Below are 14,666 nucleotides of genomic sequence, written 5' to 3'. Positions count from 1 at the left end.
GACAAAGTTGGCGATTTCTTTGGCGATGTTAAAATAATAATAATTGTCACCTTACTTTTAAAGACTGGTGAACGGAGGTCGCTGCACTAACATTTTTGGAACCCATGTTGATTTCTCACACAAGAAAATCCGCCGTGCGTCAGTCTTGCGGGAAAACGAACTGCGGCGCTGTCATAAATCGTCGTATTTTGAGCATGTCGTCGTATGTAGAAACAAATGGCGAGTCAAATTTTACGTCGGATGTCGAAAAGATCGTGTGTTGAATTGATCGTATATGTCGAGGTACCACTGTGTGTGTGTGTGTATATATACTGTATATATATATATATATGTATGTTTATATATATATATATATATATATATGTGTATATATATCTGTATATATATATATATGTATTAACCAAATGTTAACATTGTGGCCTACATCAACCAAAATGTGAATCCACGTACAGTACAGGCCAAAAGTTTGGACACACCCATTTCGTCACGTTCATGACTATTTACCTTGTAAAGTCTCACTGAAGGTAATAAAACTATGAATGAATGGGTGTGGAATTATGTACTTAGCAAGAAAAAGTTGAAATAACTAGAACATATAATATTGTAGTATCTTCAAAGTAGCCACCCTTTGCCCAGATTACTTTTTTGCTCACTCTTACCATTTTCTTGATGAGCTTAAAGACGGAGTCATCTAAAATGGTATTTGACTTCACAGGTATGCCTTTTCAGGTTATTTATTGCTTTATCAATTGGGTTGGTACCTTCATTAGTATTACATTGAATGAGGTATCGAGGTATGTCCAAATTTTTGGCCTGTACTGTGTGGGGACACTAGGTCTTATGCAAAAACTTCACTTAGCAGTGACACGTGTGACTTTTCTAAACCAAGTGGGGCCGTTAAGCAAAAACCAAAATGTGAGTCCATGTATATGGACACTAGGTCTTTTGCAAAAACTTCAATTAGCAGTGACACCACATATGACATTTTTCTATATCAAGTTTGGCTGATAAGCAAAAAAATGTATCCCCATCCCTGCTTTAGTTTCCACTGTACTTTGGTTCCAGCCTTGCAAAATGCCAACGTGTCCCAACATGCTGTATTGCGATGGCTGCCAGTCAAACACGGGTGTGACTGAATTCTAATATATTACCGCAACTCAACTTAAAAAACCTTCCCACTCACAGAGCACTCCTCGTTACCACACCCGTGCAGCTTCAACGCTCACCGGAAAGCGACCTCTGACGTGTGATTATTTGTCTTAATGATAATGAACCAGAGGAAAGTTCAGTTTGTCAAGAGTGTATAGGAGCTGATTTGTCCTTTGTTGTGAGAAGGAAAAGAAGAAGGTGCTCACATATGGATGCGTCCACTTGCTCTGCTACAGCCTGCACAAGCCCACTTTCCTCCTCCGTGTGGAGGCGCCTCGCAATGTTTCGTAGGAGCAGCGGGTAGCGTGTTAACCTCTGCAAAGGCGCCACCAGCAAGTCGCGTAGCTGCAACCTGCGGCACTGCTTGTTGCTTTCGCACCACTGGGTAACAAAAAACACAGAGAGGGAGAGACAAATTGAGAGCCAGGAGGTAATGGGCGACAAAAATGAATATTACGTAGTATAATGATTACATCAGGGGCATATTGGATGCCTTCTTTTCAAAGTGCATGGTGTAATCACGATTACAATATAGCACTTGATTGATTCCAGGGGGATATTTGTCAACTATGACGCACACGCACATTGTAAGTGCCCTCATGTACCTTGACATAAGTCCCAAAGTCCTCTCTGGGCTTCAGGCTGTCCAGATAAAGCAAAGCCGTGGAGTAATTGAGGCAGTACTTCTGCAAGCAGTGGCATATGCCCCCCCGGAAGGCCTGCCAACAGATAGCAATAATATATTACCTAGTGCACAGCAGATAAACTTATCATAAAATGAGAGATGATTGTCTGGATACGACGACAGCTCGCGACACAAGTTGGTATTTTTCGCTCATGGAAAAAAAAAAACTCAATTTGTCAAGGGTGTGTTTTTGTGTTTGCGAATTGATAAATGGCATGGCTGCATGGAAACAAACGCCAAAGTAGCATTATACAGTTTTTATAGATATGTCAATTATTTTACATTTCACAAAACGTTCCATACCCTAAATTAAGAAACAAACTAGGTATGTCCCGATCGCATATTTTTGTACCAGAGTCCGAGTCGTCTGATTTTGAGAATCTGAGTCCAGATCAGATACAGAATTTTTTTTTTTTTCTTTTTTTAAACATGTTACTGTCCTACCGTGCCACCTTCATAACGTGAATTCTTAAACAAGAATAACATAGAAAAATATTTCTTTATTAAATGCTTCATTGAGTGAATCCACTCACGCTGCTGAGAACAGCCTCTCACTTACACAATGAGTTGCTGCAGCACACTACCGCTAGTGTGTAACAAGTTAAATGATGATTGACACATCTGTGCCTTGATCATAAAGCTAGAGCCTTCAATCGCCAGATCAAAGTTACAAACCTGTCAATCATCATTACTTTAAGTAATAAGTAGCAAACTATCTGCCTGCTGACCAAGAAAAGAAGCAGGAGAGTGAGAGACTGTACGAGCATCAAGCAGGAAAAAAAAAATGAATTTTTAAAAATTCAAAATTTGATCCTTTTCACCGGATTCCAATCCTCAGAAAAATTGTGCGATCGGCCCGATTTCCAATCACGTGATAGGATCGAGACATCCCATATTTGTGGCCCGTTTTACTGAAACCAGAAGCTTCAAAGAGATATGGCACCCTTAAGCCTGATTTATGCTCCCGCGACTACGGCATCATTTGACATTCGATCGTTTTCCGGCCAGGTGACTCATTGTTCTAATTCACTGCCAAGCCACTAGAGGGGTGTGGCGTTATGTTTGTACAGTTTTGGGGCATGCTTGTTGACTTCCTCTTGTGCAGTTTAACGGAGAAAAAATAAACAATGCAAGATGGAACGCTTGAATGTGCTTGAACTTCAGCTCATCAACATTGAATAAATGTTGATCATACAAATGTTGAGGCGCAGGCGACGTAGTAGACTGCTTGGAGGCGGTCTGTCCAACGTTTGCAGCATAGAGAGTTCTAGCCTCGGGTGGAAACCAGTTAGCTGTAGCGGCTAGCTTCAAACTAGCGTCGAGCACTGCGTCCAGCGTTTTGTCCGAGGTCTGCAAGGCCCTCCAGCCCGATTTGTTTGCAGTGTCCTACAAACAGCCAGTGGGAAGCCATAGCAGATTTTTGGCATCTATGGAATTTCCCAAACTGCGTTGTCATAAAAGCACTGAGAGAGCACTTTTGACACAAAACCTGTGTTATTATTCTTCATATACTTGAAGTGTAACACGTAAATAAGTCACAGACTCACAGCAAACATATGTACACAATAAATGATGAAGTGCACCGACCAAAAATACGACAAAGTGATAAAAAGCTGGCAGTTTTTGGCCGACTGGGTCACCGCTTCATGTGGCCATTTGATTCCGAACACACACATACTGTACTTGTCTCGGTGGTTCTTCCATTTTTTAATTAAATCGCTGGCTGACCTCGAGCCCCGTATTTTCAGCAATCTCCTCCCGTGAATTACTTGCCATTTGGCAATCTTCATAATGTCTTGGCGAGGCATTGTAGAAGATGTCGTACTTGCTCTTCGTTGATACTCTCGTCGGCTTGGTCCATTTTTGCGTGTAGAAAAATCATTTTTGAGAATGGCGGTGATTTCGCACTGAACCGGAAACAACAGTTCGAGCGGATCAATTACAGTCCATTTCCACCACATCACACACGTTGACACGACGCGAAGTCAGGAAAAAAAAGAAGGACCCAAGGAGGCTATGGCGCAGTGTTGTAAATCGGGTCTTCGTTGACGGCGCAGGTCTGACGCAGAATCATAACTCGGCCTTTAGCATCTAAACCTTTATAGGGCACTCATTTAACTCATCGGCAGCCATTGATAGCACTAGACGTCCAACCCATTTTGACTAGGAGAGGCTGTACACTTATGTGGACGAAAGGTCTTTATTCATTTAAAATAAACACGATTGTCATAGTCAAGCCTATAAAGGGTTATATTGTCTTTAAAGGTGCTTTTGTAAGCAGATCCACTGGGCCATAATTATTGAGAAAACATCGTAAAAATACCCTACACCTGGACGTTTCAAGCATTTTAACATAAAGCTGCTAAAGGCAGAAGGGCAATGGTGCCAATTTGCCATAAATGATCAAAAACTTCTTTTAAATAAAGGCATGGTTACCTTTGAAAGGCAAATATCTCATCTTTGCCATTTTCAGAGATTTTAGGATCTGTAAATTGCTTAAATTTGGAGAAAAAGATATTTATTTAATCACTTTGAATCAGATTTCTTTGCATTTTTCGAAAGCTGATCCAAAACAAAAAAAGATGGGCAAAATTGTTATTCAATTTTTACCCAGGTTTCCTAAATGTGAAATGGGCTCATGTTTAAAATATAGGCATATAAAAAAATATAAAAATACCATAGATCGCACATTTAGAGTTGATTAAAAAGATCCCGATTGTGTAGCAAGTTACTAGGGTATTGAATGTCAAATCTAAACATATGCTCTTACAGTGTAATTCACTTATGCAAGTCGGCTGAATCTTTCTCCTGTCCCACAACTTGATTTGTCATTCAATGTATTTTTGTTCATCACAGCTAGGTGTTTGCACACACAGGTAGCAATTGCTGGCACAGCATTGTCTGTCCCTCCCTTGATGGCTGTGGCATTTTTTTCTAACTGCACAATCTGATATACAATGCCAACCCATTCAAAGGAAAGTAACACATGTATTTAATATAATAAGTAACGTCAAATGCTTTGAGGAGACGCCCATGTGAAGTCATGAGTCACCCTGCAAGCCTTTGATTTGTGACTCAATTGTGGCATTTTAATTGTCAATGTCCGGCAGCTTCTACCACTTGCCAATTCAATTCCCAATTGATTTTTACGACCCACATGTTAAATTGTTTCTAATGTTAAAGACTTTTAGAAATCATTAAGTGTCGGTGGCCTCAAGTCTTACTTTGCTCAAGAGCTCCAGCAGTGTGGCTTGGTTACCATCGGTGATGTCCAACGAATCCTTGATGACGCGCAGGAGGTTGTTAAGGAAACCAAAACTCACCTGCAATGAAGGACATTGATTGTTTAGTGACTATGCACGATATATGACATTTGACTGCACAAGCTTTGTCATTAAATGCTACACAACAGACTTGATAATGCAATGACGTTGGTGATGATTTATTGATGTGTCATGTGTAAAGTTATCAGGCCCTCTTTCTTTGTTTGCATGAAAGCTCACCAAGCAAAGCTCACTGAGGTTCGCAAACAGCCTCCAGGCATCAATATCAGCCAGGCAGCTTCTCATCTGAAGGTTTGTGAGCGTGGCCAAAAAAACCTGAAAACAACAAAGGAGTCAGACTGGCTCAGACATACTGTTGTTGCACGTTTGTTTGTAAGGTGGTGCTTTAATTCAAACACAATCAAAAGACTTTAGAGTCAGGAATTCAGGACAATGTAAAGAATAGAGCAACAGGTGTTTTTTTTCTTTTGGTTTCATGGGTTTATTTGCGGTCCTGCGTGTGTGTGCTTTGACCGGCATTGTGCAGATGAAATCACCTCTTTTAGAACCATGAGCTGATCCAGGAAGTAAATACACTCGCTGGTGAAGAGCTCCCAGATGGCCTCTTGTCTTTTAAAGCCCTGTGGTTCAGAGGTGGCACACCACTGGGAGGACTGGTCCTGCAAGAACTCTGCTACGGAGTAGTCCTGCACAAAAAAAAAATCCCAACAATTTGCTACTATAGAGATAGAAATGAAAGTGAAAGGATGAAGAACTATCTTCACGATTCCATTCCGCCAAGTTTATCCCATTATGCTCATCCACTCAAGCATGAGAAGTGTAAATTTACATGGTGGATGGTTACAGCCAAGAAAATCCAGTTCTCGCAAAACTTGTTATTTCAGATTAGCAAATTTAACACAGATTCTATTTGGATTAGAAATCTAGATGTGGTAGTTTATCAACTTGAACATTACAGGAATTGTAAAACGCAGCACGGCGAGATGTGTTTACACAACAAATAGCATCAAATAAATGCTGCTGACAGAGGTCATTTCTCACCTTATACTTTTGAAGGTCACAGTTTCTCCAGTCCTGAATTTGTACTGTTGAGAGAAAATTTTCAATATCTGACACCGATGTGCCTGCTTGGGACTTCCCTTTAGTCTGAAAGTTGGAAATAAAAAAACGAAACTTTAAACAAGCTTATATTGTGCGTGTTAACCAAACAAAGAGTGTGCTAGCGTGCAGCCTTTCACATTCAGTTCCAGTCTTGCATGATCAAAAATTAAACCAAGTTGGCTCAAGACTGACATTGGGCATTTCCACCAATTGCCAACTCTATGAGAAGGGGAATGACCAACCATATTAATCTCCTTTGTGAAATGGGTCAGGGAGAACAATGTTGGAACCTAAACAAGCAAACACATACAAACTCACAACACCCACTAAAGCATAAATAAGACTCACCGTGCTCCGCCTTGAAAAAGGCCACTTTGACTTTTTTGTGTCTGCAAAAATAAATCCATAAAACATTGATCAATTCCAAAGGGAACAAGGAAGGCCAACCAGAAGCGGATTTTAAGGGGGTGACCAGGGGCTGGTGGCCGAAAATTGTCATTGCACTTTCCTATACAGTATACGATTTTAAAATTAAGATTTTTCAGGTAAAATATTGTCTACAAAAGTTGTAAAGCAATAAAACAAACAACAAAAATGAATGAAATGAACATTTTTTTTTTTTTTTAATAATGGGTCAAAATTATTTTTTGAACCGATCATATGACTATTGTAATGATCAGTGTTGTTAATCCTACTGAAAAAAAGTAATTAATTATAGTTACAAATTACTTCTCCCAAAAAGTAATTGCGTTACTAACTCAATTACCTGAATGTAAGAGTAATTAGTTACTTGGCAAAGTAATTGGTGATAATTACTTTTTTTTTTTCCCCCTCAAAAAAAAAAAAAAAAAAAAAAAAAATACATTGGCCATACTATGTGAAGTTTTTTGTGGAGGTTTTTGGTACAATTGGCCCGAGCCCAATTCTTTACCCTTATTTACCCTTTACCCTGAATCAACTGTTAAAAGTTGTTAAAATTATTCCCATTACTGCATTAGTTCCCTTCTCTCTACTTTCGACATATGAAAGTTTTAAAACTGTTTCATCATTTAAAGATAGATTCAAATCAAGATTTTGCCGATTTAGAAGTATTTTAGATAAAAAGTTACTTAGGTTCGCGAGGAAGGTTCTCTACAACAGAGCCGTCCTAAAAAGCCTACTGCTTTAAGATGGCGGCTGTCATTTTGCATCTAGTTATATCTATATACAGTTAAGCCTGTCGCAATATGCAATAATTCCATTTATCGCGCGATATATAAAAATGAAGGCGGTAATTTTTCCGCTGCGATTTATCGCCTCACGTGCACGTGTGTGTGCGCGTGCGGCAGACGTGCTGTTAAAAGTTCGTTACCAACTGCGCAAAATGCATCTTCGTTCCAGGTCCGGCAAAAACTAGTGCCAGAGCCAATCGTTCCCATTATATCCTATTGGTCAACGTATACCGGCCGTGTCAGTGCTCCGGAGTGACTGTGGACCATCTATGGCGCGCCGGTGTTGTTGACGTGTGGGCGCTCCCGTCAGGAGTGACATTTCACGCGGGGCGGCTATTTTTCGGCACAACGCTGGATATTTACAACAAAGTCCGCCAAAACATTGTTACCGACTTGGCTGCTACGAATAACCTCACTTTGACAACGAACAGCTGAATGAAATAGTGTTGTATCGGTCGCGAACGATTCGTTCTTTTTGAACGAATTGTTTGGGTGAACGAGACCGAACTAATCACCATCTGCACTGATTCGTTCTATGAAGTTGGTGGCGCTTGTTCGCTGCGTGGGAGGGCGTTGAGCAAGCGGCAGCGTCTTCTGACATCGCACACGACCAATCAGACGCCAGCCTCATCGCGGGCAGGGGAGGGAGCGGAAACAGAATCATGGCGTATGTCACTCATTTCCACGTGTGGCCAATAAGCAGCCAGCGTGCAGGCAGGGGGGAAAGACTGAGTTTTGTCACTTCCCGTTCAGTGATTCGGTCCTCCGGTTCCTGACCTAGCTTGCTGCTAACTTGACTTTCCAGTAATGACTATGCGGTGAACGAGTCATAAAATGAAAGGAAACGACTTTGTCACATATTTGTTAACGTGGAGCCTATCAAATGCTGCTCAAAAAGACAAAAACACCACACAAATCTAGCGAGCATGGTTTAGTGTTCTACTTTTCTCAACAGACTCGGGACTGTGCCTATGACGATATACTATCAAATTTACAGTAATTTAAAACACACGTAGCTACGAGGCAAGCAAAACCTGAGCTGCGGTCGCGTGACGGCAGTGAAGCGGGCAGAGAACTGTCACTATATGGAGGCTTCATGGCAGCGATATGTACCTCATATGTGCACAGAAAAAAAATAATATTTAGTATGATCACCATAATACTGATTTGCAATGAAACTGTATATACATGTCAATTTTTTCCGAGTGTTTTTTTTTTTTTTTCGTGTCAGAGGGTGTCGGTTGGTTTGACAAATTATGTCAATCCGTCCATCATGTGCTACTCAAGCGCCCCAAAAACAAAGCGCGCGGACACGGGAGATGTCGCAATATGTCTACATTTTTCTTAACAGACTAATAAGAGTAGAAAGGCGAAATCATAAAGCAAACAATTATTTCTCGTCAGCATTTGACGATCTGAGATGCGGGGACGACAGGGGAGCTGACCGGATTATTTTATTTATTAATACCAGTGCAAAAATTCAAAACGATCATCTTAATCATAAAAAACAAAAATACAACAGAGCGAGAGGTTAATATGATGTGTTGGCCGTTCCATAATTAGAAATTAAACTTTCGATTTATTTTTATTTTCGTGACAGCAAGCATGCCGCGTTGGCTGTTAGCAGCAGCATTGTATATGTGAGCAAGATCATGCTAAAGAAAGTCCGTGCGCCCCCGACCCCAAACCCCGACTTCCCCCTCAAAAGGAAAATGTTTAACCGTGTCCTAATTCGAAATGCAAGCACGAGCCATGACTTTGAGCCCATAGAACTAGGACAGACGACGCGGAAGTCCTCCCTCGCTTTTGCAGCAGCGGGAGGGAGACGAGGCTGTCTCTGAGAGCAGAATGATATCGCCTGTCACTCATTTCTGAAACTACGACGAGTGGTCAATGTGCAAGAGAGGGAGGGACCAAGCAATGTCACTTCCCGTTCAGTTATACTGCGAAGCGGTCTTTGGTGATTCGTTCGGCAACGTCACTTCCCGTTCACTAACCGAACGATTCATTTGGGTGGGGAGGGAGATGAGGGGGGCGAACGATTCGTTGAACGATTCGTTTGAACGAATCGTTTTACTGAACGAACCGGAATGGATTCGTTTACTCAAGTGAACGACAGATCCCGTCACTAGAATGAAATTAAGAGCGCTGTGCTTCAAACTCGTCCTGTTTATGAAAGCCGTCATATGCTTGCGCGCACACACTAGATATCATGAAATGGCAAACTAGATGTGCTACGGTCCATGCCATTGGCTACGTGAGCCCAGAGTGATTATGGGACATGTAGTCCATATACTAGAATTCTAAACAGTCATCAGTCATTTGTCACATGAGGTTAAGAAGTCCAAATCAATCCATACCAGTGACTATAGATAATGTTGCAAATATTGTTAATTCAGTACGTGACACAGATGGATTCGGACCATAAATAGGATGTCTTGCTCATGTAGTAAACCTAGCTGCTAAGAGAGCTGTAGAAATCAACGGTGTGCCCTGCCTCACTTTACAAACAGTAAAGATTGTTCTCAGCACTTTTATACAATTTTTTTTCATATCAGTAAGAAGTAAGCACATAAATATTATGCACTAAAATGCATGTTTATATGATGGCAATTTAATTTTTGCTCGTTAGCAAAAAAAAAAAAAAAAACGTTTTTTTTTTTTTTACAGAGCATTAAATGTATTGAATCGGCTCAAAATTCGTGTCCCCCATATCAAAATTCGTACCGAACCATGACTTAACTGTATCGTTGCATTCCTATGGAACACCATTGCAGAAGCTATGACGGGAAATGTTTTCATTTTCCTAAATGCTTAAGTTATTAAGTGCAATTTTTTTAAATTAAACACATTTTATTTATTCTGTGTTTCTGTGCGGTATCAATATTGTTGTTTTTTACTTAAGAGGCAGGGTCTATTGTTTTTAGTTGTGATTTCTTAAAAAGTATATTTGAATTTAAGAGTAAATATTAATCGTGTTTAAATGGGTGTACTTTATCTATTAATATATACTGTATTCACACTGTGTTATTGTAAATTGGGGGGGGGCGCAATAATATCGCATATCGCAATAATTTATGAGAATAATTATCGCACACTAAAATTTGTTATCGCGACAGGCCTATATACAGTACATGTGATATCTACCATGTCTACCATGTCTACCATATCTACCATAACATGCGGGCGTAGTTTGTCGGCTATCGGCTACAACATGAATTATTGGAGCTACCTAGCATCGCGTTTGCTCGGCGTCACAACTTTCTTGCCTCCTCCCCGCTCCTGCTCTGCTCTTTCGTCTCGGTGAGTCCGTCTCCCTCAGACTTTTCGACCAATATAGTAACGCATAGTAACGCATGCCTTTCCGTCCTCAGTAACGGTAACGGCGTTGCCAAGATGAGAAAAGTAATTAATTAGATTACCCACTACTGAAAAAAATAACGGCGTTAGTAACGCCGTTATATTGTAACGCCGTTATTAACAACACTGGTAATGATATGAGCAAATCGTATCTGCATGTTCGATTAGTAATGTCTGCTTGTCACAGCACACGGAAGTCAGAGATACGCAGCGAGCTCGAGACAGCTGATAAAAAGCCCGCCAGTGGACAGTTAATGTTGATGATGCCTCGCTTCTGTTCTGTAACTAAAGATATGTCAGTAAAAAACGTCAACCTTTTCACTGTCTTTTTCAAGAAACCCACAAAGTAACACAACTAGCACCTTAGACAGTCATTTGCTTTGCTTAGCCAAAACCACGTGAGGAACGAAGAGGCAAGATGGATATACATAATTTTTTCAGACCTAAGCTTTTAAAAGCGACCACAACTACTGAGCAAGAACCAATGATTGAAAATGTTGACCATGAAAAGCTAGATTGCACCGCCAAAATGGTGAGCGGAGTTTTAATGTGCCTCACTAAATTGTAATTGTACAACAAATTTTGCACCCTTATAATATTTTGCTCCCAAAGCTGTTGTGGCGGTGAATAAGCCCTCTTTTACATTCAATCGGATTCTCGTTGTTATCCACAGGTGCTAAATAACAAGTAACATCGTAAACATACATGTTCCACACAAATATGGCGTAAATTAATGCTTAACTACATGGCGAGGACGTAAACAGTAAGAGAGCGGCGTACAGTTGTTGTGTGCAGCTATCATGGCAGCATGTGTCTGAGGAGAACTTTTCTACATGTCCGTCCATGATCAAACCTAAGTAAATATTCCTTTAGTTAGAGAAAGTTCGTACTGTTTACTTTGTAACCGCTGTATTCATGACCATTTTTACACAAAGTTGCAATTTTGCACAGAACACCTGTTAACACCGGCGGGCGTACCATATTCAATGGATGACGATCTTGGCGGAAAGTATAGCTGTCCTAAGCAGCCTGATTTAGAATTCCCCTCAAAAATAATGGGAAACAAAAACGCTTATTTTCAACTTATTATTATAATTATTCTTGGAAGTTAATTTTATTGCTGGAACTGTGTTTCGGGTTCATCAACATGTTGTGCCCTTCCTGCCCCAAAACTCAAACTCCGCCTATGAGGCCAACTAGAACAATGTTTTATACCACAGTGAATCTTTTAGATAAATGACGCACATCCATGACAGGAAAAAAGTTATAGCAAATTGTAATTGCAAAAAAAAAAAAAAAAATGAATAGGGAAAGCATGGTTGATAAGATATTGTGTGGAAGCAGTAACATTATCATTGGTATTCTGCCCGAGTACATAACCAATGAGCAAAAACTTAAAATCTATAAAGATTTGGAAAATAAATTGGACAAGCTATGAAGATAAATGTATACTGCAAGCTTTTCCAGTTTCCATGGATATGTGACTGCCAGAGCTGTCAATGGAAGTCAATGATATCTAACTCACTTGGGATGGTCGCCTGCAATGCATGCAGAAAGTTGCATGCCATGTTTGACCGTCCCTTACCATGGGAGAAGATATTCAAGTTATTTAAAATCACTATCTATATACAAAAATATATTTTCCCGCTCAAAAATAAATATGGTTTGCACGTGTATAACATTTTTGTCTATTAAGACAATTCTAAAAATCTGGAACTTGATTGCTGATGTCTGATAATGGCGTACCGCATGCAGGCTATTTTTAGACTGTGACGTCACATCGTAAAACGGAAGTAAAGCCGAAGCGAGACATTGTAGACCCGTCCTCGCATATACCCAACGTAAAAAGTGCTACTTTTCTCCGGTAATCTTTCAAAAACGAATATGCCGATCACGCATTGCTTTTTAGGAACTTTTAGAAACGACTCTAGACATTACGACACATGAAGGATGTTTTCTTCATACGTTTCCGGAAACCAAAAACTCGGGAGGAAAAAATGTGAAGACCGAATCAACTTGCGCGGACTTTAACACCAGCTCGGCGAATCCATTCACGTTTCATTTGCAGTAAACATTATTCTGGGTTGACATGGTCTTTCAGAGGACAAAGAGGTAAGCCATTTTTATATTTTGAACTTATTTTTTTAGCGTAACGTTGTGCCGTACTGCTTCTGTCTGACAATGAATGACCTGAAAAGAATTACAATGGTATCTGACTGCCACAGTTACCGTTTCTGTTATATATATATATATATAAAAAGAAAACAACTTTAGTAAGGGGGAAGTGTAAATAAATTATAGGATTAAGATGTGTTATCAATGAAAAAATTAAAAGTGTTCGTTGGCTGTCACTGAGTAGCATTTGCTACACAAAGATAACTAAATTACCCCCAAGAACAGTAAGAGACATAGGACAACCAGAGGATATATAAGAAAGACAGGGCTGATGGTAAAGGATAGCTTGTTGAAACAGGATAATGTCAATGTCAGTCGCGTCGATAAAAAAGCTAAAGCTATGCTTCGGTCGGCTCGTTTTTTTCGTCTTTTTCAGCCTTCAACACTAAGCCATCTCTTTAACTGAACATTTTTATGTTCTTCCACATCTTTGCCAGTCAATTTGGCACCAGGCACATCATTTTCGGAGAGAATTGTTAGATTTAGCTCTGTAAACATCTCCTTCGTACACGATTTCCATTCATTTCCTATTAGGGACAAACGGTGGCTTGTCCCTACTTAGCAACAGTAGCTAATGTCATGAATATTAATGAGCGGAAGTGACGTGTTGCTTGCGGTACGCCCTTGTCACCTTTGTTTTCCAGACTTTTTGACACACTTTTGACATTGATATACCGTGTCTCTTAAATTACAATCCAAATCTTTTGGAGAGACATTCAGAAAATGTTTAAATAAATATACTGTATGTTAAAAATCAGTGTTTTTGTGTTCATTTTGTTTGGATGACATTGTTTTTGTATCGTGGTATGCTTTTATTACCAGAAAAGTTGTTGAGAAGATCAGCTGCTCCATTGGATACAAACAAGTCTCCAGGTGAAACATCCAAGCCAGGTAAGCTGACAACTACAGAACTTCGCCTCCTTTCTTGTAATCTGAGGAAAGCAGAAAAACAACATGAAATGCTCTGTCCGCGAAATAACAAAGTGTTTAATGGCTCATGCCTGTGAAATATCCTCACAAAATTTATATTATTAATTTATATATATTTAACAAAGGCAAAACCTCCTTTAGGACTGTCTCAGGAAATTAGAATATTGTGATAAAGTTCTTTACTCTCTGTAATGCAATTAAAAAAACAAAAATGCATTCTGGATTAATTACACATCAACTGAACTATTTCAAGCCTTTTATTATTTGAATATTGCTGATTTTGGCTTACAGCTTAAGAAACCTCAAAAATCCTATATCAAAAAATTAGAATACTTCCTCAGACCAAGTAAAAAAATAATTTTATAACAGCAAAACTAAATCAAACATTTGAAAATGTCCATTGATGCACTCAGTACTTGGTTGGGAATCTTTTTGCACGGATTACTGCATCAATCCGGCGTGGCATGGAGGCAATCAGCCTGTGGCATTGCTGAGGTGTTATTGATGCCCAGGATGCTTCGATAGCGGCCTTCAGCTCATTTGCATTTGTAGGTCTGGTGTCTTTCATCTTCTTCTTAACTATACCCCACAAATTCTCGATGGGGTTCAGGTCAGGGGAATTAGCAGGCCAATCAAGGACAGTGATGCCATGGTCAGTGCACCAGTTACTGGTGGTTTTGGCACTGTGGGCAGGTGCCAGATCATGCTGGAAAATGAAATCCTCATCTCCATAGAGCTTTTCAGCAGATGGAAGCATGTAGTGCTCTAAAA

The 14,666-nt window shown here is 39.9% G+C and overlaps 1 protein-coding gene across 1 annotated transcript in view; it reads right to left on the bottom strand.

The window, feature by feature from the left end:
• The window catches only part of plekhg7 (pleckstrin homology domain containing, family G (with RhoGef domain) member 7), a 42,050-nt gene that overhangs the window by 16,707 nt on the left and 10,677 nt on the right, over window positions 1-14,666 (bottom strand). The window contains exons 4-11 of the mRNA XM_057835880.1: window positions 13,785-13,897; window positions 6,568-6,608; window positions 6,160-6,264; window positions 5,655-5,804; window positions 5,338-5,433; window positions 5,059-5,157; window positions 1,755-1,868; window positions 1,356-1,530 (exon numbers count right to left, since the gene is read on the bottom strand). Coding sequence (XP_057691863.1) covers window positions 1,356-1,530; window positions 1,755-1,868; window positions 5,059-5,157; window positions 5,338-5,433; window positions 5,655-5,804; window positions 6,160-6,264; window positions 6,568-6,608; window positions 13,785-13,897 — 893 coding nt within the window. The remainder of the gene's footprint in view (window positions 1-1,355; window positions 1,531-1,754; window positions 1,869-5,058; window positions 5,158-5,337; window positions 5,434-5,654; window positions 5,805-6,159; window positions 6,265-6,567; window positions 6,609-13,784; window positions 13,898-14,666) is intronic.

The sequence above is a fragment of the Corythoichthys intestinalis genome, chromosome 5, assembly GCF_030265065.1.
Source record: "Corythoichthys intestinalis isolate RoL2023-P3 chromosome 5, ASM3026506v1, whole genome shotgun sequence".
Lineage (NCBI taxonomy): Eukaryota > Metazoa > Chordata > Actinopteri > Syngnathiformes > Syngnathidae > Corythoichthys > Corythoichthys intestinalis.
The sequence above is the reverse complement of the archived record's forward strand: the minus strand, read 5'-3'. Positions and strand labels throughout refer to the sequence as shown.